Below are 14,346 nucleotides of genomic sequence, written 5' to 3'. Positions count from 1 at the left end.
AATATTGGGGATTGGCTTACCAAAAATGAAACCTGAACATTACATCTCTTTGTTAAGTTTGGAATCCAGCCAAATGAACTTTAATGAGGGGAAACCAAACACATTAATAGAAAAAAATTAGACAAAAGTTATGTTCCTTGTGAAGCAAGAAAACTAAAAGCTTTTTGTGGCTGCACTTGAGCAACACCCTCAAGGAAACCGATTATAGAAGTGAGTATATTGCAGCAATATACTGATCACTTTAATGCACAAGACTTTGATGACATGTAGGAGATCTCATCCTATGAAGACAAGTTCAAATACTTTCCTAACCTACCCTTGGTTTGATGAGGGATGCAAAGCTGCTAAAGAAAACTTACTCAAGACATTAAAGGACCACTTGCTAAATTCTTGCTCCAAACATCAAGAGAATTTTCAATGGTGCCACATAAAGCAATAACCCAAATGAGTGGACTACTAGTGTTGCTATCCTACTTCTATAAAGAGGTGATATCAAAGAATCACAATAGAAAACTTGCATCAGGAAAAGAATTTGAAAATGTGTTAAATGTTATGTTTCATAGCCCCTTAGGTCGTGGTCTCGTCAAGGTGATTGAGACTCTTTCATTTGCTCTTCAATAAAATTTTAGTTATTTCAATGCATATGATAATTGTACCGGGTATTTGTGCAAATATTCTTACTCTTCTCTTTTGTTGAAATATTTTATACCAACAAAGCTGCCCTAAATGCATTGGCAAATAAAAATAAATAAGCCATACAAAAAAGGAGGAGAAAATGTTTTTGAAATCCATTATCAAAGCAAGGAAAAATCTATATTCACCATGGATGTGAAGTAATCAGATTTGCATTGCTGTAGTGGAGTCTAAGTGTGGAACCCCTTCTAGAACTTACAAAGATTGTTATGGAAAGTTCATTCATTTAATTTTTTTTTATCAACAATGAAATTAAAAGTATAACATATTGAGAGTGCAAACATGCCAGATGAATTTTTTTTAAACATTGGCTCATTGTTGTCGAATAACTGTAGTGTTGAAAGAAGCTATAAAAACATACTTAAATTTGACTTTCATATTAAATTGTAGTTCTTGAAATATTGGAAATTTAAAAGTTTGAAAATTTAATTAGACGCGCTATTTAGAATTTTGATTACGTAAGTTTTTATGTCCAAAAATCGAATGCATGGATTTCTATGTTCTTCTTTGGATTCACTTACAGATGAAATGATTTCTTTGATTTCTTCTCAAACACTAGAAACTAATCTTGTTGGGTTTCAGTTCCACAATAACTCTTCAAAGCGAGTCATTTTTTCTTCAAAAAGTTGTCGGTACCTATCGTACATTAATTATAGTTCTTAAAAAGAGAGGTTCTTTCAGCTTGAGATCATAAATGGAAGGACATTGAAGTTGTGTATTGATTCTGTCATGTGGATAAAAGAATGCTCTTCCTTTTAAATGTATAGATGGGTAGGTTGTAGCCCAAACTACAAAGGAATGAGTTATAGTTCTATTTTGATGTATCAAAAACTGGTTCAATACTTGATCCATATTTGGATCAATATGACCTGTAATAATGTCAAATGGACCTCCTATTTTTTTCAAGTACTTAATTATCTCCCTACTGTAGTCAAATCTGAAAATTAGATGCAAAGTGGTAATAACATGTTGACAAGAAAACTAACGCACTTGCATGACTTTCATGAACTTCTCAATGCCTTTTTTGTTGGCATTATATTTATTAAAGGATGAACATGATTTCTTTGTTTTGTACAAGATTGTATGTGTACGCAGTCATTACTACTGACTTATGGCTCGAGGACTTCAATGGGGATATATTGCTGCCTTTAGTAAAGCTGCAACACAAAAACACAAGACATAGATGTCTCTGAAATTATGTTGAAGGGAACATGTCTTCTATCAAAATAATCTCCCTCACTTGAGGAGCTGCTGCTTCATAATAGTTCTGACCATGCTGCAAGCATGCTCAATGGTATAGCTGTAATATTAGAGGCTAGAGAAAGAGAGAACAAATCCACTCCTTAAAAATGTAATATATGATGCTGTAATATCTACATCATACCATGCCTCTATGCAATTCCTTCTGCATATCCGCAAAAATTGGACTTTTGCAGAAAGTTCCCACCTTCTGTGGAGAGAGTATTAGATCCACTCCCATTCCTGTTGCATGGAAATGTGGCATACAGAGAGCTCAAATTATTTTCAAAGATAAAAATGCTGAAGATTGAGTGACAATTCTTGCAAATTTCATTCTCATTAGCTCAGTTTTATAGCATACAACTCAAAAACTCACTTATATTTGTCAAACGCTTATATATATACAAAATTAAAAGAGACCATAATTTGATTGGATAATTAAGGTGTTAAGTAAACTACAAGACAACTACAATTCATCAAGTCCTATTTTCCTTACTGACAATTTATGTTATTTCTACACTCGCAAGTTGCAAGCCTTGCTCACTGCTGTACAGATGATGGAAACATTTTTCTTTAATGCATTGTAAAAAAATCATGCATAGATTTCAAAAACAACACTATTGCTCAAAGGTTTCTGAAAAACTAATTCAAACATAGCAGTCTGAGGCCAAGCTATAGTAACTAGTAGACACAAAACTCACAGATGCTAATGTTCACCAAAATAAATGTGAAAATGTGGGTATGATCACAAGTCATAGAGGTGAAGAGGGAGGAGGATATTGCTGTGCTCTTTCTGAGGAGTCATATTTCCCAGTATTCTAATGATGTGAATAATTACCTGATTTAGTTTTGAATATGCAACTCTACCACGAACAATATTGAAAATCCTACTGCAAGATTATATTATGTAAGAGCACAAGAAGAATACTTGATACAGATGTGCAATAAAAATCAGATTTAAAAATACTCGTGCAATCTTGCTAAAACAGATGTCAACATGCCACAATGAGTATGTTTCTGTCTGCACTTCATACCTTAGATATTATATGTTTTGGCAAGAGAAGACAATTCCACAAAACACATACTTCGTGTAAAAAGCAATATAACTTTGTTTCCTACAAACCAAAAAATCATCATTGTAAATTTCAGTGCAGATTCCACAATAGTCATAGAAACAGTATGCAAATCGACAATGAAAAAATTCCCCCCAAAAAAATATTCACCTCTGCTGAAGTGTGGAGAGTACCAAAGAAAGATGAAAATATACAAAACCTATAAAACCAACATCTTTTGCTAATCAACTCTACTCAATGATATTGCATACCTATCTGCAGAAGGCTTAACAAACTTAAGCATGCACTTCTTAACGCAAAAGCTAAAATTCAATTTTAAGTTCCTCAAATATTTCCTTCATTTTCAGTTGCAAAACAGTTTTTCAATTGTACTCTTACCTATGTTCTGACAATTTCTTGTCTATCTAAAGTGAAGGCCTTTTCTCACACTATTAATGCTCTTATTCTTCCTAATAAACACATTATATTCTAGGTGTAAATGATGAGACCTGCTTTTAATATGGCTACATGAACAAACAAGACACTTAAATATTAAAACAATCTATGGAAATATTTATCTCATAAATAAGATAAGATGAGGTAAATTTAATGGCCTTAAAAGGATATAGTTGGCCAAAATTGATAGAACAAATTCATCAAAATATTATAATGGAAAGGTTAGGAATGTAAATGAAGACTTTGCATATGAACAAATGAATATACTCCCTGCAACTAGAATAAAAATCGTAGAATCCTCTGATAGCAATAGCATCTTCAAAATAATCTGCAAGAGGGAAACTACATGAGAGAGAAAGATAGAGCATATCAACTCCCTTAAAGGCTGCAGGAATATTTGAATGATAGCACCCCTTCTCCCAACAAACTTTGTGAGCTATCATGACAATCTATGCCCATTCAAGAATCATAACATACAGAGGCCTCACCTTGTTTTTTAAGCCAAAAATGCCGAAGATTTGAGTGATAATTCCTACGAAGTTTACTCTCACAAGCTCACTACAATACCATACAAATTTTTAAAAATATTATATTCAAAGAAACAATAATACTAGTAAATAAAATGTATTTCTACCTGTACTTCATACCTCAGAAATTCTATTTTCTGGCAAAGAACATGTAAAACCAAAATCATGTACCTTGTGCACAAAGCAATGGAGCTTTGTTCCCTGCAAAACTCAATCCAAAAGAATTTGTCATTATAATTACCAATGCAGATTCCAAGATAAGTATTGAAACAGTCATTAAACAAAACAAAGAAAAATAAACACTTCCAATAAAAATTGTTATTCTTTATTTACCTCAACTCATTAGAGATGAATGAGGATCTCATCTTACAGTAGACCCAACAAACTTAATGGGCATTTCTTCAGGAAAAAATTGATATTCAATTTGAAGTTCCTCAAGCATATCCTTCATTTTCAGTAGCAATGCAGATCTTCTATTTGATCTCTCACTTATGTTTTGATAATTCATTGTATGTCTGAGGCAAATGCCTATTCTCATCCTATTAGTGTTCTCAATCTCCCTAGTAAACAAATTATAGTCTGGGTGCCAATGATGATGCTTGCTTTCAATATAGCTGCATAAACAAACACAGTGCCTAAATATTCATACAAATCAAGGAAATACCTATTTCATAAATAAGATGAGCTAACCTAACCTTACTGGCCTTTAGGCCAAAGTGGATCAATGGACCTAGAAGAGTTTGTTTATGATTCTCTTGTTGCTAAGATTTAAGAATAAATTTCTAGAAACTTTATGTGATTAACCCAATCAAGTATTTCGTATGTAAGGGTGTTTGCAGATTTATGTACAACTGTGCCTCATATTATACCACTGCTAAAAAAAATCACAAATAAAAGGACCTGCTTATTCTCTCCTTAAGTGCAGCAATTTTTTCCACAGTAGTAGTAGCATCCACAAAGAAGTCAACACTCTCTCCCATATCTGGACTCCTATGATAGTTAATGATTGGTTTCCTAGTTAATATTGAGTTGGGGTAGTATACTTTCTCATTATCACTCAACAGAAACACTATTGTGAGGATGTTCATTTCTTCCACAACCATTTGAACCATTCAAATATCAATTTATTGTACGGTTGTATTAAAAAACCAATCTATTACATTTTCTACTTTTTCTTTTTTTGTTCATAGGTGAATCTTCACTCATTTCAGTCATTTGTGAAAGGTGAGGAGCGACTTTTACCTGAACTCCATCAACAATACACTGATCACCCACGTCAAATGAATGTGTGATAAATACAAACACAATGGCTTCAAAGATTGTTTTGCAGGTATTTTTGAACATGAAAGCCACAAGAAGAAGGGAAGTTAATATTAGAACAATAGCATGGGTGCTGGCAATGCCCAGAAGTACCAAAGAGAACATTACTATGATTATAACCACAACTGCATTCATGAGCCTATGTAGTTGTTTAACTACAGTTTTGGAGTCATTAAGAGACTGGGAAAGTAATTTCCTTTCTTGAAAAACATTCATCTGCCACAAAAAAAGATACATTAGTCAGTATGTCCCAAGAAAGAGCTAATAGAACTAGATAATCAATATTGCCTAGTAAAACTTATTTTGTGCTGCTTTCGTTGGAATAAAACAACAAAATTAGGTCAAAAGAACATGAAATAAGCATAATGTTTCGAACAAACTACATCTAGCTATATGTTGTGAGTGATATTTAAAAGCAATATGGAACTGATTTGAAATAGCATACCACCCAGTCTGAAAGAGAGGATTCAGTGATCCTTCTTGTATCTGAGGCTCTTGTAAATTGGGAAAAGACTCTGCTCACCTCTATTTTCCTCATTAACTTCAGCAGGTTATCTTCCTCAATATAACTGCAAAAGATGAGACTTCAATTTAACTAAGAAAAAAAAAAAATCTGAAACAAATTCGTTTTCCCAGAAGTAAATGAACCATGAGCTGTGGATTTTCCTGATATTCTCTGGTCCTATTTATGCTAGTAGGTTCATGCTTTTTCCTTGGTGCTTTTGTAAAAGTTAGGTGTTTGAGAACAATGGTATTAGCACCAAAGTGATCATACAATACAAACCGCTGCACATGATGCTTAGCAGAGCCGTTTTGGTATTAGTTCATGGTTTAGTTACCAAACACATGAATGGGTACATGGTGAGACTGCAGTATGGTTAGGAACTGGGATACCAATTTCCAGTCCATGATCCACCAGAAACTAGAATTGGCATTATCTATGGACTATTAAATGTTAGCTTTCTTATTCTTGGACAACAAAAAAAAAGCTTAGTACGGCACCTCATTGTATGACAAAGCTTATGTGAGGTAAAGGTATTACTTCAAAGAACAAGTCACTGGATGCATACTCTATTCCAGGCTTAACAACATTTTCAAATATCCTCTTTGCCTTAATTGTTGCTTGACGTTTACTATCGATCTTCGGATCATGTTTATGGTAATTCAAAGACCTGTCAATCGTGTTAGCAATTCCCGAATGCCTGATATTTTGGATCCATCTCTTCATTTTCCAAGCAGAGACATTCAGCTGATTCAGCTTCTGCAATTGTTTAATGGTTATCCCATTGGTGCCCCCTTCCTCTTTGTGCCCTGCCCTATCATTATTCCTATTATCAGGAGGATCTATTTGAATTTCTACTTGTCTTGCATTGTTCGTATTAGTTTTATCTGCTAGAGGAGAGGATTGATGGATTTCCATCATTGGAGATGGAGATATAGTTTCAAGAACATATTGATGGAATATGGACTCTTGAATTCTGTCAAAATATGTTTTCACATGAAAATTCAAAGCCAAAATCTTCACCAATAGTGTCTTGAATAGCCATAGAAATGAGGCACACAGAAGACAAAGTAGAAATGTCCCTATGTAGCTCGCTCCAAGTGATAGCAAAAATTTACCAAATATTAGAATGTAAAAGAGATCACAAATATAAAGAGGAATTTGCAGATGAATAAGAAGAAAAACCCTATCCACAACAACAATAACAATTATGAAAATGCGTCTCCATTGAGAAGAACAATTATGAAAAACGAGTGTGGAACGATTACTACCTTTTGATCAAATATGAGATACCAAGAGAGAAAAACTAAGCCAAACCAGAGGCAATTCTTCGCACTACTCCTCACTCCATAGAAAAAGTAGAGGACACTCTTTCTCAAAATGAAATTTCTCTCGATTACGAAAACCCCCACACGAATTATCCAGCTAGAAACAAGTCTTTCGGAGAAAACAAGTAGAGCCATCAAAAACCACTTCCATGACTCTAACCCCCAAATGTAACATTTCTTCAGAGGCCCAACTATGAGGCTTGAAAGCAATCCTGCTATAAGAGCCAATAAAGCTGCACATTCCAGAAAAAGCAATTTGTCAAATTCGGAGTGCTTGTGATTTGGAGGAACCTCCTCTTCTTTGATGGGGCCATATTTTTCTTCGACATCAGCTGCAGCTGAGGGAGATTTGTTCAGATTCCTTTCAGCCATTCTCATAGATTTTTCCATTGCATGAAATAAAGAAATCGTATCCATGACACAGTGAATAAACTATGAAACATTGTATCCATGACATGCCATATAGGGATAGGACCCAATAGTTGAGCGGGGTCCAATAGTCGCTCCTCCTATCGTGAACATAGAGTCCAATCTTCCAACACATTTTCACTATATATTGTAGTTAGTTGATCTATTTGTAAATACAAAGAAATCCAAATGTTGATAAAAAATATGCCAATACTTGAACACATGAAAACTTATAAATTATATAGAAAAAAAAAAAACAAAATTCATTAATGAGTGAAATAAATAACTTTTTGTCTCAAACAAAATATCATAGCTATCTAATATGTGTGTGTCACTCAAAACATAATATGCTTACTTAAATAAACATTGATATCTTAGTGTACACATACTATTCTTATGTGTACAACTATTGGGGTAGCAATGTTTATGCATAAAGTAAACCATATCAATAATATGTATCATCACAAATATAAAAAGGTGAATATAATTAAATGCTTTGTAGTTTCTTATGAAATGTGTGAGATTGTTAAAAAAAAAATAGTGTTCAACTAATGGTCCTTTTGTGTTGGATATATGTTGTATTTTATATAATAATGTGTTATTTTTGTAACAACAAATAATTTTTTTGTGTTAAATTATTTGTCTTTTTGTGTTATTTATAAAAGTTATATATAACAAATATTTATGATTAATAATAACTATTTGGTACATTTAAGTTGCATATATGTTACATTTCATATAGTTATACAATATTCTATTAACAACAAATAATAATTTTAAATTCAATTAGTAGGGATTTTCAGATTAAGCTTTGGTCGCATGTTCAAAAAGTCATTTTTTAGACACATTTCACTAGGTGCACTATTTTAACAAGTTGTGTGATGAGTCACACCTTCAAACCTTAGTTGTAGGTAGTTCAATGTCCATTTTACATTTCAAAAAAAAAAATGAAGGTCTTACGACATCCCATGTAGCGGCTACATATTGACGAAGTTAGCCCTCACGACTACTGGTTCCTCTCCCTTACCAATAAATGCTTTGTATTTTCTTATGAAATGTGTGAGATTGTAAAAAATAAATAGTGTTCAACTAATGGTCCTTTTTTGTTGGATATATGTTTTATTTTATATAATAATGTGTTATTTTTGTAACAACAAATAATTTTTTTTTGTTAAAGTATTTGTCTTTTTTTGTTATTTATAAAAGTTATATATAACAAATATTTATGATCAATAATAATTATTTGGTCCATTTAAGTTGCATATATGTTACATTTCATATAGTTATACAATATTCTATTAACAACAAATGATAATTTTAAATTCAATTAGTAGAGATTTTCAGATTAAGCTTTGGTTGCATGTTCAAAAAGTCATTTTTTAGACACATTTCACTATGTGCACTATTTTAACGAGTTGTGTGATGAGTCAAACCTTCAAACCTTAGTTGTAGGTAGTTCAATGTCCATTTTACATTTTAAAAAAAAAATGAAGGTCTTACGACATCCCATGTAGCGGCTACATATTTACAAAGTTAGCCCTCACGACTACTGGTTCCTCTCCCTTAAGCTATGAAAAACCTTTTCACTTTCCATTCCAGTCCACAATCCGTTCAAATCAAAAACCATTCGCCTTCCCTCCCTTTCCAAAACCCAAATTACAGTCCAATGCAAGCGGAATGCACTCGAAAGAAATAATGAGAACAAAATGACATTTGGTCGTTAATGTGGCATGATAAGAATTTCTATTTTGATATTATACTAGCTTATATATATATATATATATATATATATATATATATGTACATATATATATAGATGTATATATATATATATATATATATATATATATATATATATATATATATATATATATATATATATATACATCTATATATATATGTACATATATATATATATATGTACATATATATATATATGTATATATATATATATACATACATATATATATATGTACATCTATATATATATATATGTATATATATATATGTACATATATATATATGTACATATATATATATATACATATATATATATGTATATATATATATATATATGTATATATATATATATATGTATATATATATATATATGTATATATATGTATATATATATATATATGTATATATATATATATATGTATATATATGTATATATATACATATGTATATATGTATATATATATATATGTATATATATATATATGTATATATATATATATATGTATATATATATATGTATATATATGTATATATATATATGTATATATATATATATATATGTATATATATATGTATATATATATATATATATATGTATATATATATATTAAAGTCAAGAGTTATCCTTCTCGAGGTGTCTATTGTAGTTAGATTATGAAAATAGGCACCTCGAGAAAGATAACTCTCTACTTATATATATATATATATATAAATTATTAGAGACATGGTGGACAATTAATAATGTTATTTTTTTAAATATATTATATTTATTTATTTTATTATTATTATTTTTAAAAAATATTATCTTCATTTATTAAGTTTATTTAATTATTAGAAGTAATAATTTTAATTATTAATAAATATTAAAATAAAATTTGACATAATGCATTTGAATAATTAATTTTGAACGACTTTGTAAATATGTTAATTTTTTAAAGGGTCAGTATCAATTTTATAATTTTATATATTTTATTATTAGTTTTGATGATTCTACATAGATAATATGGCATCTAACATATCAATGAGAGCATAAATTTTATACATAATATACATATCAATGTAAGCATCAATTTTATAATTGTATACATTTTATTAATAGTTTTGATGATTCTACATAGATAATATGGCATCTAACATATCAATGAGAGTATAAATTTTATACAGACTATGCATATCAATGTCAGCTTCAATTTTATAAATATTATTAATAGTGTTGATGATTATGCATAGAAAATGTAACATCAAATATCGTAAGTGTACCTTTAAACATCATTTGAAGAGTTAAATTTATTTATTTATTTTGTTGTTCATAAAACTCGCATAGATGAAAAAAAGTATGTGTTCATGAGTTGAATAGTGAAAATAAATTATTCATGTTGTTGTTCATAAAACTTACATAGATGAAATAGGAAATATAAGTCAAAGTAGAAGTATTCAGATGAAATATATAAAATATGAGAAGAAACTAAAAGAAGAACATTTCTCCATAATGATGTAGCTGCATCACATATTCCTCAGTGATAAGGAGGCATTATTCTCAAACACTAGAGAGGTTTTACACATGAAACTACCACAAATGTCAATCTTTCTCTTTCTCTTGGTCCTATATCAATTGTTTCTTTGGGAAGAGTCAATCCCTAAGATTTGTGAATAGTCAATGCTCGTGCCAACCTCAATGGTAGTTGAAGTGTTCTACCTTTCTGTATTGGTGGTATTGGAATTATCTTTGGATTATGATCTTTGAATGGTAGTCTTGAATAACCATCAAACTCAACCATCACATATGTTGGAGGCTCAGGCGGAGCACTGCCTTGCTTGTAGACAATTTTTTGAATGTATCCAAGAGCCCCATTTACAAGACCAGCCTCTATCCATAGATTTGAAGTTAGAAGGACCCTTTAATCCCTATAGATTAACAATTCCAGATCAAGCTCATCATTTGAAAAATCATCTATTATATTAATATTACTTGCTTTTGATGCAACACAACATGCAACAGGATGCTTCAATGAATGTAGCATTTTTTAATTATGAGCATGAACATTTTCATTTGTTGAGAACAAATGAACATCATTATCAAATTCAAAATTTGTTGCAACATCTATGTTGATAGGGGTCCTTGACATTAGCAACCTCCAATCATCAATTTGTGGGTTTGCATCTCTTAGATTTGTCAAAAGTTGTCAAAATCTTTGTTGTTCAATATCTTCCCCATCTTGCCTAAATATCTTATCTAATGTGATAATGGTCTTGAATTCTTGCCATAGAAACTTTGAGCACTGATTACTGTCATATGCTGCTCTATCATTGACAAGAGGCAACTGGCCCAAATCTCCCACCAATATTATAGATACACCTAAAATACAATTGAGGAAAATAATTATTTTAAAAACTATGTATTAATTCATAAATTTGATTCAAATACAGTACATTTCACACATGAGTTAGCTATTGATGATGCAAAATAAGAATCTTTACCTCCAAAGCTTATATGTGCAGATTGTGGGAATGCTTGGCATAGTCATGAATCCATATTTTGCAACATGTTTTGACCAATGAAGCTCATTTCATCAATCAAAATATATTTTATATGTGACATTTCTTCTTGAAAACTTATGAGTCTTGCTCCTTCTGGTTAAGAAAAATCTCTTATTGGTATCTTCAATTTTTAATGAATTATAGAAGCTCCTATATTGAATGTTGCAACTCCTTTTGGTGCAAGTAATAGAAGTGGAGAATGGGAGGGCATTGCTGCATTTTGAAGAGATTGACTAATGGCACCAATTAGATATGAATTTCCTATTCCTATTGTTCCTTGAATTATCATAAACAATGGTTCTACATTTTGATTTCTGTGGTAGTGTGTCATGATTATGTTGACTACCTTTTTCGTTTCTTACCAAGGGTCATGTAGTTTATGCATTGAGGAATTTCATCATAGATAAGGAACCCATGATTCTTCATGTTACTTATGAAATTGATTGCTCTGGCAGTGTACTCTTCTCCTTGATAATCAATAGACCAATTTGTTTGTCTATCAATGTCTCTTCTAACCAACATGTCTATTTCTGAGAAATGTATATTTTGATCCTGGTGCAACCTAGCTATAATCTCCCATTCATTTTTTTTAGTATTTCTATGAACATCTTCATTGTCTTCAATTTCAAAATCATTTGGTTTTTCAACATTTTCTGTAGACATTGTACGTTGAACATGCCAAGGGTTGTAATTGAATGTCTCCCAATTTTGTATGATAGAGGCATCATCATGACCAATATCCTGTTCAATATCACAGAATGGCTTGTAGAGAAGTAACTCTGATAAAAAAAACTCAATCCATTTACCTAACTGACATGAAGGGATAGATACAAACCTAGGAAATACTCTGACAATTGCAACTTTTTCCCTAGGCTCCCATTTGTTGTCTCTTTTTCTCTTAGGATTATATATCCATAATCTAGCTGCATCAATTAATGTAACACCTTCCATACATAATGGCCTTTTTTTATAACCATCAATGAATGATTTTGTTTGTTCTTCATTTTTCTCTTCATCATTTTCATTTTCATTATTTAGAGCTACAAGCTTGAACATCTTAAGTCAGATATTTAGATTGACAAATCTTCTACTACACTCCACCAATGGAAGCTCTAATAACATATGACAAGTTTCTTGAGCACCGATGTCTCTTTCTACAATTGTCTTAGTTAGAAGCATCCTATATTCTTGTGCTACTAAAAATCTAAATTTTCCATATTGGATATATGCATCAATATTTGGTGGTACATTTTTGAGCTTTTCTCTGCTTTTGCTGCATACTTGGCGATATATTTTATGATAGCATGTTTGGAAAGAATAGGTTGCCAATCTATATTTTCTCTCCATAATTGTAGTATGTGGCGATTATGTGAATTGACTCTATCATCATTTCTCATTGGTTCAAATTTATTTTCCCATGTTTCCATGTCTTCATATAATTTTGATCCCCCTAGGTTTAATGGCCAGGGAGCATTATACCTACAATCCATGTAAGAAATATTATATTTAGCCCTATCATTTTGTAGTAATTATTTATATATATCTAATAAATATTCATTGGGATGAAATAATTACCTACAAACCAACTTTCCCTTTTTTTTCATAGGCATACAACCTCCTTACATATTATGTGTCGATCCACATAGTTTAATATTTCTTCATAGTCACAGTCCAAATCCACATCTGCAAGTTGTCTTGTGTTTTTGAGACATGGATGTTGTTGAAAATTGATAAGTGCCCACAATTCAAGGTAATAAAAAATAATTACACTAATTAATATCACATTACATGAATATATATAAATATTTATTGACATGCTTGTATATTTCGTTGATGAGGATCATTTCTAGGGTTCCATGCATGAACAATTGAGTGAAAATATCTTTCAACACTTCTTCTTTCCTCCTCATTTGACCAATCAATTTTATCCACATTAGGTGCTCCTTTGATCCATATGAATCCATGTACATGCAGGGACCCCCTATGTTGCCATTCATATCTACACCAAAAGTCCTTGACATTCATTCCCTTTTCTAGAATCTCTTTTCCAAACATTGAGTGTCTTAAGTGCATATAGTGTGTGACTATGTGAGGATAGTCAATAATATTTTGTCTTCTCCAATTTTGAGCTTCTTGTGGATTAGTTGGCATTATTCCTGACATAAGTGCATGCAAATTAGGCCAATACATATCTACTGCACTTAATGTGAAATAGGAGTACCAATTTGATGAAGAAAATCTATCAATTCTACACAAGATTTAGTCCAATAAGACCGTGTTCCCCTTAATGATGTCCCAAACCACATCAATTTATTTTCAAAATTGGAGTGGGGTGTGTTTTCCATATGTTGTTGTAACTCATGGATGATAATGGGCATGTCTTTAAAGCTTCTTTTCACAAACACCAAGATGAGTTTTGTGCATGGTGTCTCATTATCATGTTCAACACAAAATATCTAAATCTGGGATGTTTTCCAAAACGATGATCCCTATAATGCATCAAATGTTTCACAAATTTGTGAAGATAAACCTACCACAATTGT

The 14,346-nt window shown here is 31.2% G+C and overlaps 1 protein-coding gene across 1 annotated transcript in view; it reads right to left on the bottom strand.

Moving 5' to 3' along the window:
• LOC149527944 (mechanosensitive ion channel protein 4-like) overlaps positions 1–7,489 on the bottom strand; it is a 28,964-nt gene extending 21,475 nt beyond the window's left edge. The window contains exons 1-5 of the mRNA XM_089811194.1: positions 7,278–7,489; positions 6,358–6,765; positions 5,733–5,856; positions 5,210–5,503; positions 4,088–4,168 (exon numbers count right to left, since the gene is read on the bottom strand). Of these exons, the coding sequence (XP_089667320.1) occupies positions 4,088–4,168; positions 5,210–5,503; positions 5,733–5,856; positions 6,358–6,765; positions 7,278–7,489 (1,119 nt within the window). The remainder of the gene's footprint in view (positions 1–4,087; positions 4,169–5,209; positions 5,504–5,732; positions 5,857–6,357; positions 6,766–7,277) is intronic.
• Between the last annotated feature and the right edge of the window lie 6,857 nt (positions 7,490–14,346).

The sequence above is a fragment of the Cupressus sempervirens genome, chromosome 11 (genome assembly GCF_028749045.1).
Source record: "Cupressus sempervirens isolate cs-2001-9-10 chromosome 11, ASM2874904v1, whole genome shotgun sequence".
NCBI classification, from domain to species: domain Eukaryota; kingdom Viridiplantae; phylum Streptophyta; class Pinopsida; order Cupressales; family Cupressaceae; genus Cupressus; species Cupressus sempervirens.
Note: the sequence above shows the minus strand (reverse complement) of the source record. Positions and strands in the feature narration are given on the sequence as shown.